Raw genomic sequence first — 21,649 nt, forward strand, 5'->3', positions numbered from 1 at the left:
GATTTTTGACGGGTGGCTAGGTGGTGCAATAAATAGAGCACCAGCCCTGGAATCAGGAGGACCTGAGTTCAAATCTGGCCTCAGACACTTAACACAAAAACTAGTGGTGTGACCTTGAGCAAGTCACTTAACCCCAATTGCCCACCCTCCCCCCTCCAAAAAGCAAAAAAAAAAAAAAGAAAAAAGGATTTTGAAAACAAAATAAGTGGAGGAAAAATTGGGAAGAGAAATGAGAATGATGCAAGAAAATCATGAAAAGAGCGGCAACAACCTGACTGAAAAAAATCACACCTTAAAACATAGCGTAACTCAAATGCCAAAGAGGCTCAAAAAGCCAATGAAGAGAAGAATGCCTTAAAAAGCTGAATTTGCCAGATGGAAAAAGAATCTCAAAAGCTCACTGAAGAGAATCATTCCTTCAAATTAGACTGGAGCAAATGGAAGCTAGTGACTTTATGAGAAATCAAGATACTATTAAACAGATCCAATCAAATGAAAAAATAGAAGGCAATGTGAAATATCTCATTGGAAAAAATACTGACCTGGAAAATAGATCCAGGAGAGAGAATTTAAAAATTACTGGACTACCTGAAAGCCATGATCATAAAACGAACCTAGAAATCATCCTCCAAGAAATTCTCAAGGAAAATTGCCCTGATATTTTAGAACCAGAGGGCAAAATAGAGGTTGAAAGAATCCACTGATCACCTCTTGAAAAAGATCCCCAAAAGAAAATCCTAGGAATATTACAGCCAGGTTCCAGAGTTCACAAATCAAGGAGAAAATATTACAAGCAGCCAGGAAGAAACAATTTGAATATTGTGGAAACACTATCAAGGATAACACAGGACCTGAAGCTTCTATATAGAGGGACTGAAGGGCTTGGAATTTAATATTCCAGAGGTCAAAGGAACTGGGATTAAAACCAAGAATCACCTACCCAGCAAAACTGAGTATCATGTTTCAGGGGAAGATATCGTCATTCAAAGAAATAGAGGACTTTCAAGCATTCTTGATGAAAAAACCAGAGTTGAATAGAAAATTTGACATTCAGATACAAGAAGCAAGAGAAGCTTGAGAAGGTAAACAGGGAAAAGAAATCATAAGGAACTTATCAAAGTTGAGCTATTTATATTCCTACATGGAAAAATGATAATTGTAACTTATGAAACTTTTCTCAGTATGAGAAGAGTTGAAGGGAATAGAAATGTGTATATATATATATGTGTGTGTGTGTGTGTTTATATATATGTATACATACATATATGTCTGTATAGGAGGGTATATGAGTGTATGAAACATAAGTGAGTGTGTGTATATATGTGTACAGGTATACATAGACAGAGGGCACAGGACCAATTGAATAGGAAGGGATGATACTTAAAGGTGAAATTGAGAGGTGAGAGATGAATATAATGAGAGGAGATGGGGAGAAACAGAATGAGGTAAATTATCTCATATAGAAGAGGTAAGGGAAAACTGTTACAAAGGAGGGGAAGAACAGGAAGGCAAAAGGGAATGGGTCAACCTTACTGTCATTGAATTTGGCTTAGGGAGGGAATGACATATACACTAAATAGGGTATCTCACCCTACAGGAGAGTAGGGGGGAAGGGGATGAGAGGGGGGATGATGGAAGGGAGGGCAGGTTGGGTGGGGGGAGGGAAGTTTGAAGCACACACTTTTAAAAGGGAAGGGTCAAAGTAGAGAAGAGAACAAGTGGGGGGCGGGACAGGAAGGAGGGAAATATAGTCAGTCTTCTATAATATATCCACCATGGAAATGTTTTGCGTAGCTACAAGTGTACAACCTATACTGAATTGCCTATCTTCCCAGTAAGGGTGGGTGATAAGGGAGGAAGGGAAAGAATCTGGAATTCAAAGTTTTAAAATCAAATGTTTAAAAAATATATTATTATTATTTTTTACATGCAACTGGGAAATAAGATATACAAGCACTGAGATCCATCTTGCCCTACTGGAAAGTCAGAGGGGGAATGGGGGAGGATATAGGAGAGAGCAGATTGGGGGAAGGGGTATACAGTGGGATTGCTGTTTTCGGGTGGTGGGTAGGGGAAAGATGGGGAGAAAATTTGTAACTCAAAATTTTGTGGAAATGAATATGGTAAACTAAAAATAAACAAATTTAATTAAAAAAAAAGAATATCCCAAATGGGGTCACAAAGAGTCAGACGTGACTGAAATGACTGAACAACAATAAAAAATCCACCTTATTGTATGATAATTTACCCCACATCTTTCTAACCTATCTATAAGGACAGCAGGAATAACTATGCCAAATTTTTAGGTGAACTAGATGAAATTTTTAGATGAATATGGTTCTTAGATATCACTCATTCTGTTTCTAAATGTTCAATAAATATCCCTTCAATAAGATACTCTAGAATTTTGCCAATAATCACAAAAAGTCATACAATATAATCATAACATATAATCACATGATAAAAGCGTAATATACAGTTAGCTTAAAGAATCTACCCTTTTCATTTTTTTAAATGGAGACACCACCTATTTCCATAACTGCAGGTAGGTATCCTTCTCCTGTTTGCTATGATTTTGTAATTACCACTAAGAGTATCTGAGCAATCTCATTCACCATTTCTTTCAGTACTTTTGCAGGTAGTTCATCTGGGCCTGCTAACTTGATCCTTTTGGAGTTCTGAGTTCTTTCATCATCTCTTCTCTTAACTCTCAGAAAATCATAGAATTGGAGTTAGAAGGGACTTTATAGATCAGTTAGTCCAAACCACTTATTTTACACATGAAAAAACTGAAGCCCATAAAACTTAAATGTAATGACCAAGAATTGATCAAAAATGGCCAGGTAAAAATTGTAGAGTCAGAATTGGGCGTTACCAGGTCATCTGACTTCCAGAAGAGAGTTCTCACCCCTACAACATGTTGATTTTTAGTCCTCCGTTTACCATTTTTTGTTCTCTCTAAACTCCATGGCCTCCTGCTGCCTCTAGTATCAAATATAAGCTCCCTATTTTGTGTTTAAAGATCTTTAAAATTTGGCCCCAATGTACCTTTCTTACCTTATTCTACATTACTTCCTATCCCACACTCTATTTTCTCATCAAGCCACATCTTTGCCCTTTCTTATATATGACACTTCATTTACCATGAAAGTCCACCTCCTACATTTCTTCCTTGCCTTTGTACACCCTATACCTGGAAGGCACTCTGCTCTTCCTTCCTTCTGATTCTCAGAATCCTTTTCTTCCCTTCAAAACTTGCTCAAGGGATATCTTACAAGTGAAGCCTTCATGATCTCTCTAGGGTCCATTGTCCTTTCTATGTTCACCCCTATTTGTCTTGTATTTATTTTATATATGCTTATTTATGTACATGTTTTGCTTTTTCCCCCTCCCAATAGAATATAAGCTCCTTGAGGGCAGAGACTGCTTCATTTTTGTCTTTGTATCCCCAATCAGGCACATAACAGATGTTGAATAAATGATAAATGAATAAATAAATGATGCTTGGAGAAATATTGAATAAATGTTGGTTGACTAATCTTTCCCATTCCGAATTCTGGCAAACTGCCATCAACATTTAGATTTATACACTTCTTAGTAACTTAATAAAAGCCATTTGTATGGCCTTGGACAATTCATGATACCTCTATGGGCCTCAGTTTCTTCCTCTGTAAAATTAGGGCATTCAAGTGGAGATTCTCTAATGTTTTATTTCAGCTGTAAATACTATGACCCCATGGATCTAAAATACCCAGTGACCTTGTTTTTTCAGTTGACCGGGCACGGTAGCTGCAAAGATATAAATGGAATCCTAATGGCCTGAGAGTTACTAAGCCCCTTCCCCCATTAGAAAGTCATTTTGTCCTGGCAAGAACAGAAACCAATTTATGTTAGACTATCTTTAATATGGTGGTGAAAGGCAGAGTTATTCATCACATAGTGACTATTTCAGATTTTAGATGACCTGTTCTGAGCACACAGTTTTTCAAACACTCAGCATCAATCTTACCACCTTGCTGGGAAAATAGCAGGCATACAATAAATCCTTGCAGAATTGAATTAGATTTCAAGTCTAATAAATGAAAACTTCAAAATACACTAAAACATTAGGTACAAAGAAAATACATTATATCCACTACAAAGAAAATAAATGTTTATTAAGAAAATTGCATGTTTAGCAGATGGTTCTTTTTAAAGCATAAAGGTTACAGATATAGTGCATTCATCTTTGATTTTGAGAATTAGGAAAAATTGAGGTATATTTATATATCATATAATAAATAAGCTCTATCCTTTCATTTCTCTCATGTTTAGTTTTCTAAAATTGTAACAACAAACAAAATTTACAGTTAAAATTAACAATGCAATGTAAAAGAAATCCTTATGATGAAGTTCATAGTGCTCAGACATAGTCATATCCAAGAGTTATTGTTGATGAAATTTAGGAAATAATTGCTTTTTACTCAGGAATTACAATCTCAACAAATATTGCAAACTTTCAGGATGGAGTTACCCTATTCCTAAATTATTATCCAGATGACATACATTATTCTGTCAGTCCTAATTTGTCTACAGGCTATGGCTGCCCAACCAGAAACCCAAACTATGTTATATATCGATATTTTCATTTTAAATGTTCAGTTCACCTTAGCAGAGACAAAAAGTATAGTTATTTCCAAGAATTTCTTCTATACCTAGTGGTTTAGTTTAAGATAGCTATAAACTTGATAATGAAATTATTGTTTTACTATTTTTCACTTTGTCCAGAGAAAATGTCAGTGGAGGTAAAACTTTTTCATAGTATTTCTAGAATTCCTCTGGGAATAGAGGATTAAAATACTACTTTGAAATCATTGCTTTTATATTGTCACTGTCAATCATAACCCAGCTTATGAAAAACTTTTATTCCCTTCCATATGGAGATATCCTGGACAACTTCAAAACACACTTTCTCAAATTCCTTTTTGTACCTGAGGGATTGAAATGCCTTCCCTTTCTCTTCTAATTTAAAAGTGACACTGCCAAATTTACACCACACTGGACTTACTAAACTCCTTCATTTCCAAATGAGCAGTAACATGACTTTTTTTAAGTTCAAAATTTTAATTTTCATCAAATTCACCATTATGATGACTCACATCTATTAGTCCATTCTAACATAGTCGAGACTATCTCAAAGACTGTATTTTATGATCTCATATTCCACACATGTATATACATTTTGTCAAATGCTATATGAGTTAAAGAAGGAACAGCATTTCTTCTTTTCAACCTGCCAAAGGCCATCTGCAAAGACCCAACAGCTGTAAGCCGGCCAGGGAAAATCTCTCCCAGCTACAACAGGGAATAAAGGTACCTGTAGGATTTGGAGAAACACAATCTCATTTTGGATCGTGGAGACAGACGGGGGATTGAGGTTCCAAGGGGATCCGAAACAAAGGCCATTTGTAGAGATAGCTCCAAAACAGCTCGAAGAAACAGTCATTCGCAAATGGTGCCCAGCCCTAGAGCTGTCCAGGGCCCCTGTGCCCCGCATGAAGCACTTGTAACTGAGTAAGGGAGTTTCCTCTGCATGACAGGCTGAGCTGCCCTGCCAGAGAGGTAGCCTGCTCAGCTCTGCTCAGGGACTGGAAGGGATAACCAGGATTTCCTGCTGCATGACACTTTCTCTTTGCAACAGGGATTGCTCCATCCCAAGCCCTTATCTCATTGTTAATGTGAGAAACACTCCCTTGCAAACTTGTTTTTAAATATAACACTGATTAAAGAATAAAGTCACAGTCTACCCCTGAAAAGCAGATAAAAAAAAAAACCCAGAAGGTCAAAGGCACAGTAAGTTGAACATGTAAATTCACTGTGAACCTTGAAAAATGAAATTAACAAATGATTTCTCTTTCAGACTCATGATGGGGATGGCCTGAATTTCATATAATATCACCTACATTTATGCCAATCTTAGAGTTTGTTTATATAGTTATTCACCACATTTATAAAAAATAGTTTACTGATCTAAGAAATGCCATTAGCTACTCCTACTACTGACAAAGTCAATATGAGAATGCAAACAGGCAGGTCACCTTCAGACTTTTTCCTTGAGCAAGCAATATCTCTGACGAGGTTACAGTGACTGTCTTGGATAACTAATACTCATTTCCTATTCCTTGGAAGCTTTAAACTTTCTAAGAAATCCTTTCTTTCAGATTATGTGACTAATAAAGGCAAACAAAACTCCTTATTTTTATCAAGTCCAAGCTAATTTTGGGTAGGAACATTTTAAGGGACAGTACATGCAGACACCAAGAAATTCAATAAAATCACTTGTGCTTGTTTACCCTGGGGATTTCATAGTGTGTCAGCTCACATTAACAGCACATCATTCCATCAACCCCAGTTCAAACACCATCCTGCTAGTAACCTCAGTTGTAAACTAAGAAATAGCTCCACTTCTTTTGGATAAGATTAGAGCAGGCTGGAATGCAGAAGAGCCATTTAGTCTCCTCTGGACTGTAGTAAATCCACAATTAGGTAAGCTCAAAGGCAGTGAACACTCATCTGCCTAATTCAAATAGCTTCCCCTGCTCTCTTACACATTAAAAATCTGTTCCTCTAATTTCCTTAGTAACTAAGACCAGGATCAAATATTGCCTATTTCTTAAAAGTACCTGTGTTTTCACCCATGCTTAGGTTACTCCCTTTTCCCAATTAAGAAATTTTACCTCCTCACAAACTTTTCCCCTTTATCCTTTTAGCTCCTATTCATGGTTGGCTTCAAATATTGGCAGAGTAGGAGATTACATTTGTGATATACTAGAGTACTGCGGAGAGAGGAGAAGGAGGGCCATGTTTTCTCTCACAGCCTCCACAATAATACAGGAAATTTCACTATTATCACTTCATTCCTTTGTGTTAGATATATCTGGGTCCTAAGTAAGGTTAGTATTTAGATACTAATCTATTTCCTCCAAAAAAAAGCAAACATCCCTGGGAAAGGTAACACATCTGGAATGAAAATACCATGTGAATTAATTTATCCATTGAGATCTTCCACAATATTAGAAAAGATCTCAGAAACTATTTAGTCCAGACCCCTTATTTTACAGATGAAAAAATGGGGAAGGATAAGTTACTTGCCCATGTTTATATAGGTAGTAAATGGCAGAGACAGAATTTGAACCCAGGTCCATTGACTGCCTCTGTCTTCAGCATTCTTTCCACTGAACCAGAAAGCATTCATTTGGAAGCAAAGCAGCATAAAATCAAGAGCAGGGAAGTTCTGGTGTACTGGGAGAGTACTGAAAAAGGAAAAGAGGCACAAAAAGAAGTCCTAGTCTGCCAAAGATGGGCTACCTCCTTTTTTTTCTTTCCAAAATATAAGCATCCCCACTAATAATTCATCAATGGTAACTGAGAGGTACCCACTAGAGGACCAGCCCAGCAGTCAGGAAAACCGGGGTTCAGATCCTGCCTTTGACACATACTGATTCTGTGACAGTCTGTAAATCACTTAACTTCTCACCATTCCAGGTGACTTTTAAAAGTGGAGAGGGTTTCTATAGAAATAATACCTGACAACAGTGAAATCATGGTTCTGAACCACACACACAAATAAACATGCACACAACCACAACAAATAGCCCCCTTCACACTCAACATATACACTAAAAACTATTTATATTTGGTAGATGATGGACACATCACAGGTTTCTAATAATGAAGATCGTACCTCATTTAACTAATGTAAGAAGTTAAAAAAACACACAAAACCTCTTATACTGTGATTATAATTTCATTTTTTCTTGGTAATATGAGCCCCAAGCAAAGGTATTTTTTGAATAATAACTAGTTACCTTGGTCTCTGGGACTATGCATTAAACATTTTGTAAAGGCTTTAATACTAAGATGTGAATGGTTAACCACTACCTATAAAACCTGAAGCTATAATACCCAGAAGGAAGACATGGACAGAAAGAAGCATGTTCTTATTTCTCAAAAAAGAAATATAGAGCCCAGGTAAAAAGGCAGAGTTGCTCCTGTTACCATTGCCAAATAGGTTACTACTTTCCAAATGCTTCTAGAAAGCAGACCCTGTGAATAGCTAACCAAGATCAAAGAATAATTACTAACATGGAATTATGGAAAGGAAATAGGAGCTTAGCCAATTTTCTCCTAATGAGAAACTGGGTAAAAGAACAGAACCTTTCCCAATTATCATTATGCATTTTTTCTAATTACTTTACTGCCCCCTCCCCTTCCTGTCTCCTTCATGTTACACATAATCTCTCTCAGGTTGCCAGGTCTCAACAAGGTCATAGAAATAAGCTACTTACCATTGAGATTACTCATGAGGAAAGCTAAGCCTTGATTTCAAATATAAATACTACCATTATTTTTTCAGGGATTGTCTGGATCATGGCAGAATCATGAAAATGTATGCAACTGGAAAAAAATTCTAAAGGGAAAACCAAAAGGTATTTTCCCAGGCCACAGTTTTGCCTTCATTGGGGTTCCGATCTGCTATTTTAAAACTCTACTTTGTGGGTAACAAAAGTTACAAAGGATAAGAAGCATAAATACTTTGATTATTTAGAATACTGTCAATTTTTAAAGTATTTATTTTTCTGAGATATTTTAATAAACAGGGTTGAGCAGACAGAACTATTCCATATACAAGGAAAAATTTTTCCCCCTCAAAATCCAAACCAAATTTAAAAATTTAGGGAGAAGTAGTGTCTAATGCTGAAGGCCCAAACCTATCCTAAATATCTAAAATATATCTTGTTTTGTTCTCCTGTAGCGCAGTTTGGTAAACAGGGTATCTGCTCTATTACATTTTGTGGGACTTTGGATCCAAGTTGACAGCTGTCACAAAGTGACCAATCAATCAATCTAATCAATCAAGGATTATGTATTAAGTTCTTACTAAATGTTTGGCACTGTACAATACACTGGGGATACAAATAAGGTTTGTGAGATCCAACAGAAGAGACAGGACTCAAGACAGACAAGTCAGGTCTGGAAGGAGAATCCAATGAAAGACACTTTCTTGTAGTATACACATATCACTAATGCCAGAAAACTCCACTCTCCGTGGCATGCAGATATTTATTGGGTGATAAGGAGAAAATCACAGGAGTGACAATTAAAGTTCAAATCTGCCATGGGGCAGCAGCACCCAAGGGGTGTAGCTGTCAAGCCTTGCCCAAGGTACACAGATGAGAAAGGCCTCATCTAGGATTTGCCCAACAGAAAGAGCCCTTACAAAAAAATAAAATAGAAAAAATTATTTTCCATGTTGCAAATTTATTCTCATAAAGAAAAAAAAGTAGAGGGTGGGGCAGGGCAGGGTTTCCAAACATCCTACATATAATTTCCTAAGAACTAGGCCTCTGGACTAGTACGGCTATCATTAGAAAAAAGGGGAAAGTAGGAGATTTTCATCATTAGCAGAACTTCGGGGCACAAAAGGGTGACTGACCCTGGAGGGGTTAGTAATGTTGAAATATATTGCCTCAGGAAACCAAAACAGGCAGAAAGATGGGTTTGAGGATAATGCCTCATTATGAAATATTTGTCAATAGTGGTGTATGACTGGATAATCAGAAGCTTAACCCTGCCTATATCTGGGTACAATTTAACAGCACACAATTAAAAAAAATAATTTGACAAACCTCCTTTGTGAGAGACTTTGCTGAAAATAAGTGACATTGAAAAAATAAAATTAAATGAAAAAAATTTCAAAAATACATAAAGAATATAAATAAAAATGATATTTTATATAACCATTTGAAAGGTACAAAGCACTTTCTAATACGCTACCTTGTTTCAGCCCTACAAGAACGATGTGAGGTAGTTAGCTATATAGGTATATATCTCCATTTTACAGGAGTAGAAAGGGAATGAATTGTCCATGTATTAAAGGTAAGATCTGGAAAACCAGGCCTTCCTGAGTCCAAGTCAAGCTAGCTACCCACTCCAAAACAAACAGCCCTAATGGATTCTGTCACGAAGAAAACAGAAAATAGGCCCAGTAGACAAGTGGATAGTAGGCCAAGTATTTACCCAGTGCAGGTAATGCATTTGCAAAGCAAGGGTCTTCATTATACTAACTAATGCCCATAATCAGCAGCAAAGCATTTCCAGTGCCAATCTGAGGGTTATACACAGCTAAATCCCAGTCAACAGATAAGTATGTATTGTTTCTAAGTACATTTGCAAAATACAAGGTTTGTTTATTTAATTTAGAGCTCAATTCAGTCCTATTCTGAAGGGATGTGTAACTGTGTCCAAGTTTCTAAATGCCCAATATAACAGTCTGTATCTCTGGTTGAAAAAGGGCAGTGACGTTATAGAAACACAAAGCCAGGATTTATGTGTTTATATGCCTTTGACCCTGAATTCCCACCGAGGTGAATGAACATCTTCAAAGTATTCCAAACTAAGTTGATGGTTTTAAACTTCTATAACATACCTCTTTGATTCTGTAGGTCTCAGGATTTAATTCAAATAAACTGTTCCCATCAAGTCTCACCCTCTCCAACCCTCTCTCCATTTTTCTACAGGTGGGACAAAGGAAGAGGAAATGGTCTTTTCTCCCAGGATGATCTTTGTGAAGAAATGTAGGACAGGATGGTCCTCTCAGATCCTACTGGTGTGTAGGTGAAGGGGAAGGAAAAGAAGACCCCCAAAGATCTTGCCTTGCAGGGCAACTAGGATTATCAAAAAGCTAAGGCTTCTGATACATATATTATATCCTCCTACTTTTAGATCCTTTGTAATTGGAAAAAGCATTGGCTTTGGGGCCAAAGGGCCTGCTGTGAATCTCACCTGAGTTATTTATTATCCATGACCTTGGCCAAGTCACTTCCTTGCTTTTGGCCTCAGATTCTTTATAAAATCAAGGGGCTGAACTAGATGACCCCTGAATTCCCTTTTATCTCTAAATCTATGGGCCTGGGATCTCACCTAATTTTAAGGGAGTATAAAATAATGCTAGTCTCCTTTAGTTCTTGTTCAGTTGTGTCTAACTCTTTGCGACCCCATTTGGTGTTTTCTTGGCAGAGATACTGGAGTGATTTACCATTTCCTTCTCCAGCTCATCTTACAGATGAGGAAACTGAGGCAAACAGAGTCAAGTGACTTGCCCAAGGTCATATAGCTAGTAAGTGTCTGAGATCACATTAAAACTAAGGAAGATGAGTCTTCCTGACATCAGGCCTCGGGCTCTGTGCACTATGGTGCCACCTAGCTGCCTTTAAGTCCCAGCTAAAATCTCATCTACAGGAATCCTTTTCCAATTCCCCTTAATTCTATTGCCTTCCTTATCTTAATTATTTCCTGTTTATTCCTTGCTGGTACATATTTGTTTCCTTGTCTTCTCCTCCATTAGATCCTAAGTTCCTTAAGGACTGAGTCTGTCTTTCCCCTCACTTTACATCCCCAGCACAGTGCCTGGTACACAGCAGACATTTAATAAATGTTTATTGACTGATTTAATATTTCTTTTTTGCTCAATTCCTCCCTTTACTCTCCCAAAGTGATGGCTGTTGCATGTAAAATGAAACAAAACCAGAAATATCAACATTATCCTGATTGAAGGATAAACTATAAGTTCTTGGGCATACAGGGTTATTCCTTAATCAAACAACAGTAACAACAACCAAAACTCTGGGCTTTTTTTGTTTGTTTGTTTTTGGAGGGGGGAAGGCAAGTGACTTGCCCAAGGTCACACAGCTAATAAGTGTCAAGTGTCTGAAGCCAAATCTGAACTTGGGACCTCCTGACTCCAGGGCTGGTACTCTATTCAGTAGGCCACCTAGCTGCCCCTGGATTTTTTTTAATTTGACATAAAGTAAGTAAATAGTTGCCTTTTTGCAGCAACAACAACAACAATAAATAGCTAACATTATATGTTGTTAGGGAAAGGAATGACAATCCACTCCAATATCTCCACTAAGAAAACCCCAAATGGGATTACAAAGAGTTAGTTATCACTGGAGAAACAACTAACTGAAACATTACATGGCACTGATGCTTAATATTTATTGATTGACTGAATAACAGGCACTGTGCTAAGTGCTTTACAATTATTATCTCATTTGATTCTAACAACAACCCTGGGTGTTAGGTGTTATTATTAACACCATTTTACATTTGAGGAACCTGAGGCAAGTGACTTGCCCAGGGTCCCACAGCAGTGTCTGAGGCCATATCTGAACTCAGACCTTTCTGACTTCAGGTCCAGTGCACTGTGCATTATGGTGCCACCTAGAGTCCCAATGGTATTTTTTTTTATACTGTCAGTAATCCCTAAGGGTTAAGGGTACTTTAGAGGAGAAGAGCTTTTTTTTCTTTATTGTATTGAGTAAGAAAAATCTGAGTTCAAATCTAGCCTCTTACTTTACTAGCTTGTAGTCTACACTTGACAAATAAATTTCTCTGAGCCTCAGGCAACTGTCTAAGATAGCCCTTATCTCTTATAGTCATACTCATTTAAAGGGACAGACTGAGACCTGGGAAAGACCTTCATTTAGAAAGGCCAATGTCATGCACTGTATCCCAGGGCCATTCTCAATTATCTTGTTTTTAGTCTTGTCACTGGACTCAGATGGCTCTGGAGAGAGAATGAAACTTTGCACAGCTCTGCCTAACTTAAATCCAATTCACATGAAAGTCCAATCATCACCCTGTGATGTCTCTGGATCTCTTTGAGAATGAAAGACAGACAACAATCTCTCATAGTCATACATTTAGTTTTTCTGATAGAATGCAAGCTTCTTGAGGGCAGGGGATGTTTTAGTTTTCATCTGATTATAGAACAAGGGAAGGACCTTTAATAAATATTTGAACTGAATGGAGTCGAATCTTGTAAACTGCCCCTGCTGTGAATAACTCACTACCTCAAAGGTGAAAATGGTTTTCACCTTTTTATAATAAATTACTAATTAACTCTGTCACCTAGTTTATATATTTAAAAATCTGAGCATTGAAGGAAAAAAAGTCACTAGGTGTAATCTTGACCTGTATCCCCAGAAATACTTATTTCTAGTTTTTCCTTACATGTTAAAAATATGATTTCCTTGAGACAGAGCAGTAAATTATATTTTTAAATAGTTAATTCTAAAATAATCCTTCCAATTAATCTAAGCAGATCAGAAACAATGCAGATGGAAAGGGGGTATATGTTTGTATTATGTCCTAATTTGAACCTTGTTTATAGGAACATAAAATGCAAAAAAAAAAAAAGGGAAAAAATTAACTAAAAATAACTGACAGGCTTCTTCTCAAACTTTTTTTTTTTTAACCAATCTTGGGCTCACTAAATTTAGAAAATTTCCATTTATTTTCCAACAAGTTATGAGTTCCTGAAAACAGGTTGTTTAAAGAGAAAACATTTCACAGCCTTAACAGTAGCACATGTTACTAGGAATGCTGACTCCCAACCAAATAAGTGTACACATGGCCCCTTAGGGCCTTTCAGAAATATTTTAACAAATAGCCAAGAAGTGATGGAATCACCAGGCAGAGAAACCAAAAGATTCTTCAGGGAGTAGAGAAAAAAAGCAAAAATTAAAAATAAAAGTTTTAAAAATGAACAAAAACAACACCAAACACCAAACCAAAAAACAAACTACCAAAGAATCTCTAAATAAAAACAAACCATTTCATGCATTCACATTTGGGGTCAAGAAGTTTTTTTCCATGACCATGTTTGGTATTCCTCCATATAAATAGAAAAGGGGCAGGCAAATATTTGTTATAACATTTTCAGACATGTAAGAAGAAGGCAGTGTGATATAGACAGAAGAATAGTCAGAATCATGCAAAAAAGGATCAGAGATCTTTAAGCTGATCCACTCCAACCCTCTTATTTGAAAGTTTAAGGAAAGGCTCATAAGGCAAAGTGACTTGGCTAAGGTGGCAGAGTGAGCTTGTGGTGGAGGCCACAACCAGAATTCAGGTTTCTCAAGCCTATGTTTCATCTTTTTAAAGGAAAAAATGTGTCTAAAGGTTTTGTTGCTGTTTTTTCCTAAGACCCTCCCACCCCCAACAGAAGTCATTTATAAAAAAGGGATTCAGTTTAAGAGAACAAAACAATATATGAGCATGTCTGAAAACGTGATTCATTCCACATCTGTGATCTACTGCCTCTGTATCCAAAAGAGGAGAGTTTATTTCCTTTTCAGTCCTTCCAATGCTATTTCCACAATATGCTTTATCCTGGGGCATGGTTCTGGCGCCACCATTTATTAGCTGTTTACTTGGGCAAGAGACGGAAGGATGGGGAGAGGGAGAGGGGAGAGACAGGGAGAAGAGAAGAGAGAGATGGGGAGGGAGGGATGGACAGGAGGAGAGAAAAAGGGGGAGGAGGGAGGGAAAGAGAGAGGGAGGAGAAGACAGAAAAAGAAAGAGGGAGAGGGAGAGGGAGAAGAGAGAAGAGAGTTGAGAGAGGAGGGAGAGAAGGAAGTAGGAAAAAGGGAAGAGGGAGAAAGGAGGTAAGGAAAAGGGGGAGGGAGAGAAAGAGGGGAGAGAGAGGGAGAGAAAAAGAGAAGGAGAGAGAGAGATGGGGGGGTAGAGATAAGAAACAGACACAGATAGACACTACAGACAGGTTATTCCTTTTGGCTGAGGGCAAGTCAGATGACAAATCACCTCCAAGAAAAACTTAGACCAAATCAGGGACAAATGCAGAGTAACAGGTGGGCTGGTGGGAGAGATGCAGAGTTCAAGTTTAGAGAGTAGGAGAGTGATGAATTTGACAGCTTGGGGCAGGTAGGTGCTTAGTCGCCCTGAGGAATGAGAGTTACCTCAGGCACATCTCTCTCTTCATGTTCTGTAACTGGAAGTGGGGGTGAGCATTGGAAAGTGAGGAAGTTCAATCTGAGCTATGAAAGAAGTGGAAAATGTTTACTGGTAGAATATGTAAGAGAGTGTGCCCTCCCCCGTAGTCCCCAATCACAGGCACGAATGAGCAGTGGAAAATGGCAAGCTGGGGGAAGAATAAAGAAATGAGCTTGCCTTGGAGGGGAGAGTTCATGTTGGAAAACAGTGGGAAATAAAATTAGGTAGGTCAAGAGAGATTATACTTGTTGAAGGGCCTTGAAAATCCAGGAAAAGGAATAATATATGTATGATATAATAAGTCACCACCAATTCTTGATTAGGGTTTGCCAATTTGTTAATTCAGGATGATGAGTTTTCTAATAGAGGACGGAAGGAGGGATGACAGAGTCAAACCAGAAAAGGCAACAAATCATGAGTGAAAATAACAATGGATTTGGAATCAGAAGACCTAAGTTCAAATTCTGTTTCTATTATTTGCTTCCTATGCAACACTAGTCAAATGCACCGATCATACTATACTATGGAGACCACACTGGTTAATTTGATATTGGGCATGGGGAAGAAGGGGAGGTACCAAGATAGTTTTCAGTATGTACATCTATTGCTTCTCATTAAAAAAAAACACCCAAAATATTTGATCCATCTGATTTTCTAGCCATATACGTACTTGATAATATGTCTTTGGTCATTTTTCATGGCCAAGTTTTCCCTAGTAATATGCCTCTGTCTCAGCCCCTACCATGTGCCTTTTCATTCCCCTTTGGGACAACTACAGTTTTGATTCCTTTGAGATCATAGTGTTCAATGATCCAAAATCAAGTATCAGTGGAAGAATGTTGACATTTAAGAGATGAGAATATTCCATATTAAACTGAATGAAAAAGATAATGAATCTGAAAACTTTTAAAATCACAAAGCCCTACACAAATGTGAGGCATTATTAAATCTGATGGGATAGTAAAAATCAAGACTAAACAATCAAGACTGGGCTCTAATTCTCATTGTTCATGATTAGAACTCACTAACGATGCTTTAGAAATAATCTTGGAACTCTTATTTACCATGTTGCTAATCTGGATGGAACAAATGTTTGCTTTGGACTCATGGGGCCTGAGTACCAATCCCACCTCTGGCTGCTTATGCCCTGTGTGCCCTGGGAGCAATTCATTGGATTTTCCTGGGTCTCAATTTTAGTAAAAAGAGGGAGGTGGATTGAATGGCCTCTGGGGCCCCTCCTTGTTCTAACTCCATAATCTTATGATCCAAATAGAGTTTGCATGTTGTAACGAAATTCCCCTGTATATATCAAGTTCTAGCTATGACTTTATAATTGTTTTCTGCTTTGGGGGTAGATGAATCACAAAGGTTTTCTGTTTCTATAGTGGTTGCTGTTTGGTCATTTTTTCAGTCATGTCTGCTTCTTTGTGACCTCATTTGAGCTTCTCTTTTCTTTTCTTGCTTCTTGGAGGGCAATTGGGGTTAAGTGACTTGCCCAAGGTCACATGGCTAGTTTTTGTGTTGTGTCAGAGGCCAGATTTGAACTCAGTTCCTCCTGACTCCTGGGCTGGTGCTTTATTCACTGCGCCACTTAGCCACCCCCATTTGAGCTTTTCTTGACAAAGACACTGGAGTGGTTTGCCATTTCCTTCTCCAGCTCATTTTACAGATTAGGAAACTGAGGCAAACAGGGTTAAGTGACTTGTCCAGGGTCATACAACTAGTAAGCATTGGAGGGCAGATTTGAACTCACAAAGAGGAGTCTTCTTGACTACGTCTGGCACTTTCTCTCTCTCTCTCTCTCTCTCTCTCTCTCTCTCTCTCTCTCTGTCTCTCTGTCTCTCTCTCTCTATATATATATATGAAGCTGCCTCTCTATAGTAGGGATATCAGTAATTATAAAAATAAGAGACAATGTAGAAGACCAATGGAATAGTCATTCACAGGAGAAGAGATACTAATGATTGACAATGATGAAAAGTTACCTTTGTGCATCTTGTGCTGATCCACTGAAGTTAACTGTACATGTGATTTACACACTTTTAATGCATTCTCACTGTTAATTATTACCTATTTATCCTGTATATAGCCTGCTTTGTATAAATTTGTTAGCATGTTTTCCCCTCCCCATTAGACTGTAAGTTCCCTGAGGGCAGGGCCTATTTTCTGACTCTTTTTGTACTCCCAGCATTTAGCACAATATTTGACTCATAGCAGGTGTTTAAAAATGTTTATTGATTGCTTGACTGATAATAGAGGATAGCAACTGGGCCAGTGATTTCTCTTGTATGGAGAACTCCCATGTGAGGAAACTCCCTCTATCAATGCAGGTTGACACACTCTCTACACCTTATAGGCGTATATGGTTGCTGATAGCAGAGAGACATTACACAGACAGTATGTGTCAGAGGTGGGATTTGAACCCAGGTCTTGCGGCTTTTGGGTCACATCTCTCACTTCTGTAGCATGGAAACATGATTTTAGATTATACTGGCTGTCAACTTTTGTGTTCGTTGGCTTACCACATCCTGAGGTTACTGATGTTGGAGAAATCCATGTAGGAGATTCACCACCTAGGAAGGGGCATTACTACTGGGTGTCTCTGTTCTTATAACAAAGAAGCACTTGGGCAAAGTGACCACCACCAGGCAATACATGCTTCTTCTCTAACAAATGGAACAGATTGGCTTTCATGAGTACAGTTTTCTCCTGTGGTTGCTGAGGGGCAGACTGAAAAAGTCAAAGCTGATACACTGTTCCTTCTTACTGGATGGTGATCTCTTGTCAAGGGCAACTTATATCTCAAAGGCAGCAGGAGAAACCTAATTTTAGTCTTCTGGAAATTGAAGAGCTCATGCAAATGATTACCAAACACTTCTGACTCCTGTTTGGGAGCAGCTCCCTTGAAAGGGAATTCACTGAAAAAGGAGAAAATGAAAGAGAGTCACAGAGAAGAGGTCAGAGCCTCCTGGTACAATGAGAATTTCACATCTGAACCTTGGTCTGTGTTAAATAGATGTCTGGTGAGTGCATGCTTGCCTGTCTGCCGGTCTCCTTGATCCCCACTGCCCCAGCTTCTGCCCCAACCATGGCCTCCTACAAGCTGGTGCTGATTCGGCATGGAGAGAGCGCCTATGACACGGATCTGACCCCCTCTGGGCACAAGGAGGCCAAGCATGGCGGCCAAGCGCTGCGAGATGCTAGCTTTGAATTTGATATCTGCTTCACCTCTGTCCAGAAGAGAGCAATTCGTACCCTTTGGACAGTACTAGATGCCACTGACCAGATGTGGTTGCCTGTAGTGAGGACTTGGTGCCTCAATGAGCAGCATTATGGACGTCTGACAGGCCTCAACAAAGCGGAGACGGCTGCTAAGTATGGTGAGGCCCAGGTGAAGATCTGGCGACAATCCTATGACATCCCACCACCTCCAATGGAGCCTGACCACCCCTTCTACAGCAACATCAGCAAGGACAGTGGCTATGCAGATCTGACTGAGGATCAGTTGCCTTCCTGTGAGAGCCTGGAAGACACCATTGCCCCGGCTCTACCCTTCTGGTATGAGGAAATTGTCCCCCAGATCAAGGAAGGAAAACATGTTCTGATTGCAGCTCATAGCAATAGTCTTTGAGGGATTGTCAAGCATCTTGAGGGTCTGTCTGAAGAAACAATTGTGGAGCTGAATTTGCCCCCTGGCATTCTCATGGTGCATGAGTTGCTCAAGAATCTGAAACCTGTCAAGCCCATGCAGTTCCTCCGGGACAAAGAGACTGTTTCCAAAGCCATGGAGGCTGTGGCAGCCCAAGGCAAGGCCAAGAAGTGAAAGCAGGCTACCAGCATGTGCCAGCAGTAGCCAGGTCCTTCCCTTCTCACTGTCCCAGCACATCTCTCCCCTGCCTGCTCCACACACTGACCATGGCCTTAGGGAACACAACACATAGCTGCAGGTGGGGGACTAATGGTTACTTTTCTCATTTCCTCCCTGTTTCAGACCAATTCTTTTCTCTCTTGTTGCCCTTCCCCTCAATCACATTAGTCAAAATGCCTCCTGGGTGGTTTGGCTCAGTAAGGACCTGGTTAGGGGTTAGGGATGGGGACATAGTAAGAAGTGAGCAATGTGGGGAGTTGAAAGAAGCAATTGGTCCACTTATTGCTATGAGCCAGTCCTGCAAGTAGGGCAGCCCTCTCAGGGGCTGTTGTAGTAAGCTACCTATAACTCGGGTGGTTATTTAACAAATCATGAAAATCTTATTTCCTCCTTAATTCAAGAAAAATGGATCTGGGAGGTTGAGATGTCCCAATGTTTGTCACATTTGCTTTCACAAGAGACCCTTCTAGGCTGGTTATTAGTGACTTTTGAAATTAAACTGTCACTCTTGGTAGTCATCAGAGATCTCAATCCATGTCAGAGAAGGGAGAGTTCTTTGATTTCTAAGGGGTGGACAAATACATTTCATTGTATGTTTTATAGCCCCCGCTCTGTTCTATGGCAGTAAAATGCCCCTAGATGATATTGAAGTGTGTCTCAGTGTCCAGTTGCCTTCCACATTATGTCCAGCCACTTGGGTCCTCATCAATTTTAGTATAACTGTCCTAACCTCCCCCCTTCCCCTTTTTGTGTTGTTCACTATAATAAAGGAGTGGTGTGCAATTAAAAAAAATGATGCCTGGTGAATCAATACAGGTCATATTAGAAAGAAACAGCTTTTCCAAATCAGTAGAACAAGATGTATCACAAGAAAGTCATATACGGATCTATGTTAATTTCTAGTTTAAAAGTCTGTTTTAATTCCATAAATGCTGCCCTTGGTTCAGATTATTCCTTTAAAGCACCTCTTGTTTAAAACAAATTATAACTGGCTTCCTCAGTCCCACTCTCATTTATTGTTTTGACTGGTTTTTAAGCAATAATCATCCAGGAAACCTTTAGAATTCACATTCAAATGAAAATACACTGAGCTAGGACATAGGCTGTGAGACCACAGGGCTTAGAAACATCAGAACTTGAGAAACCTATGATTCTATGATATTAAATTGAGAATCAGATGAACCCCAGAGTGGGAGTAAGGAGACACAGTTGGAGTCTAGACAGCTCCCTCTATCCCCTGGAGCCACAGACAGTCATGGCCCAGGGGAAGGAGGCAGAGTGAAGTCCCTGACTGCAAAGAAACAAAGGTCAGCGCCAATGGGCAGGCCTAAGGGAAATCTCTTCAACTTCCATCAAAGAGAGATCTCCAGGCTGAAAGGAAGTCAGCTGTTTTGTTCCCTCTGTTGAGCTGATCCTAGAGCAGTTGTGGATGGATAACTCTTAGAATGCTGCACATGCTTCACCGCTACAAATTTCAATACATTCTTGATTACAGATCACGGAATCACAGATTTTTTTCTGAAGGTGCAAATTTTATTTAATCTAAAAAGTCAGTAGTCATTTTTTCCATCAACTGCTGTCCTATCTCTCTATCTTCTATCCTAGAAATTGAGTTTTATCACAAGAAAAACAAGTGTGTTGATTTATACAAAAATATAATTATTTTACTTAGAAATAAAAATTTTCCTTCCCCTAACTGCTATTTTCTTTGTCTCATGGATTTAAGAAAAAAAAAAAAAAGCACTGAATCAAGTGACCCAGTTTGGTCCTTCAAGTTATTCTTAAATGTCAGTTCTTCTAGGGTTAACAAATGCAGTATCAGAACAATGAATGAAATGATCACATCAAGACCCTTCCCAAGGTTTCCATCAAAAAATACTGATCTTATATGACCCGAAAGGGACTTCAGAATTCATTTTGTACCTGAACAATAATCACCTCCAATAAATGCTCATCCAGACTTCAATAAAATCCTCCAGTGAGAGAGAATCTATTATCTGCTAAGGCAACCCATTCATATCCAAAAGGTAAAATCTAATTGTTAGAAAATTTTTCCTTACCTCAAATCTAAACTTGCCTCTCTGGACCAGTAGCCACTGATCCCAGAACTGCTGGTGGGAATCAGGCAGAATGAGTCCAATCCTCTTTTATGAATAGCACTTCAAATACTTGAAGATAGTAATCTTCTGTCTCCCTGTCTCCCTTTCCCCCCAATTATCCTCTCCACTTCTGCTCTTCAAATCTCCTCTTCCCTTGGGAAAACACTGTCATTTCCTTCAAATACTTTCTGTACAATTCTTCATCATTCTGGCTGCATTCCTGTGGACATTAACCAGCTTGTCAATGCCATGGAATCTAGAGGCAATTAATTGGTGTGGTAGATAAAAGTGCTGGATCCAGAGTCAGGAAGTCCTGAGTTAATCTGACCTCAAACCATTCCCAGTGGGTCTGGACAAGTCAACCTCTATTTGCCCCAGTTTCCTCAACTGTGAAATAGGAGTAATAATACCACTTCTACCCCCCCCACCCCCGTTATTGTAATCAAAAAAGATAATAACAATAAATGCTTTACAAACCTTAAAGCACTATATATATATTAGCTATTAGAATATTGCCGCTGTTCAGTTGTTTTCAGTTGTGTCCAACTCTTCGTGGCCTGATCAGGGGTCTGGGGTTTTCCTGGCAAAGATACTATAGTGGTTTGCTATTTTCTTCTCCAGTTCATTAGCTTACTAACCACTATTAAATGAGTTTATTATTTTAGATATGATCTGTCCAGGGCAGACTACAACAGGAATACAACATCCCATGTTCTTAAAACTTCCTCTCCATTGACCACACACACACACACACACACACACACACACACACACACACACACTCTCTCTCTCTCTCTCTCTCTCATAGGGTACACAGACTATCTAGTCATGTTTTCCCCATTCT

General features: G+C 38.9%; 1 protein-coding gene and 1 pseudogene across 11 annotated transcripts in view; one reads left to right on the forward strand and one right to left on the reverse strand.

Annotated features, from left to right (window-relative positions):
- PDE4D (phosphodiesterase 4D) overlaps nucleotides 1–21,649 on the reverse strand; it is a 1,918,796-nt gene that overhangs the window by 411,433 nt on the left and 1,485,714 nt on the right. The window contains exon 1 of one of the 11 annotated variants that reach the window (XM_069096361.1): nucleotides 5,357–5,583. The exons of the other annotated variants lie outside the window; for them this stretch is intronic. Coding sequence (XP_068952462.1) covers nucleotides 5,357–5,445 — 89 coding nt within the window. The 5' untranslated portion in view covers nucleotides 5,446–5,583. Of the gene's footprint in view, nucleotides 1–5,356; nucleotides 5,584–21,649 lie in introns of those variants that run through there. 11 annotated transcript variants of the gene reach the window in all.
- LOC138167455 (phosphoglycerate mutase 1-like) lies at nucleotides 14,515–20,714 on the forward strand (annotated as a pseudogene).

Source organism: Petaurus breviceps, unplaced genomic scaffold (assembly GCF_028583685.1).
Source record: "Petaurus breviceps papuanus isolate PSGF00001 unplaced genomic scaffold, PetGlider_PUasm1.0 229, whole genome shotgun sequence".
NCBI lineage: Eukaryota > Metazoa > Chordata > Mammalia > Diprotodontia > Petauridae > Petaurus > Petaurus breviceps.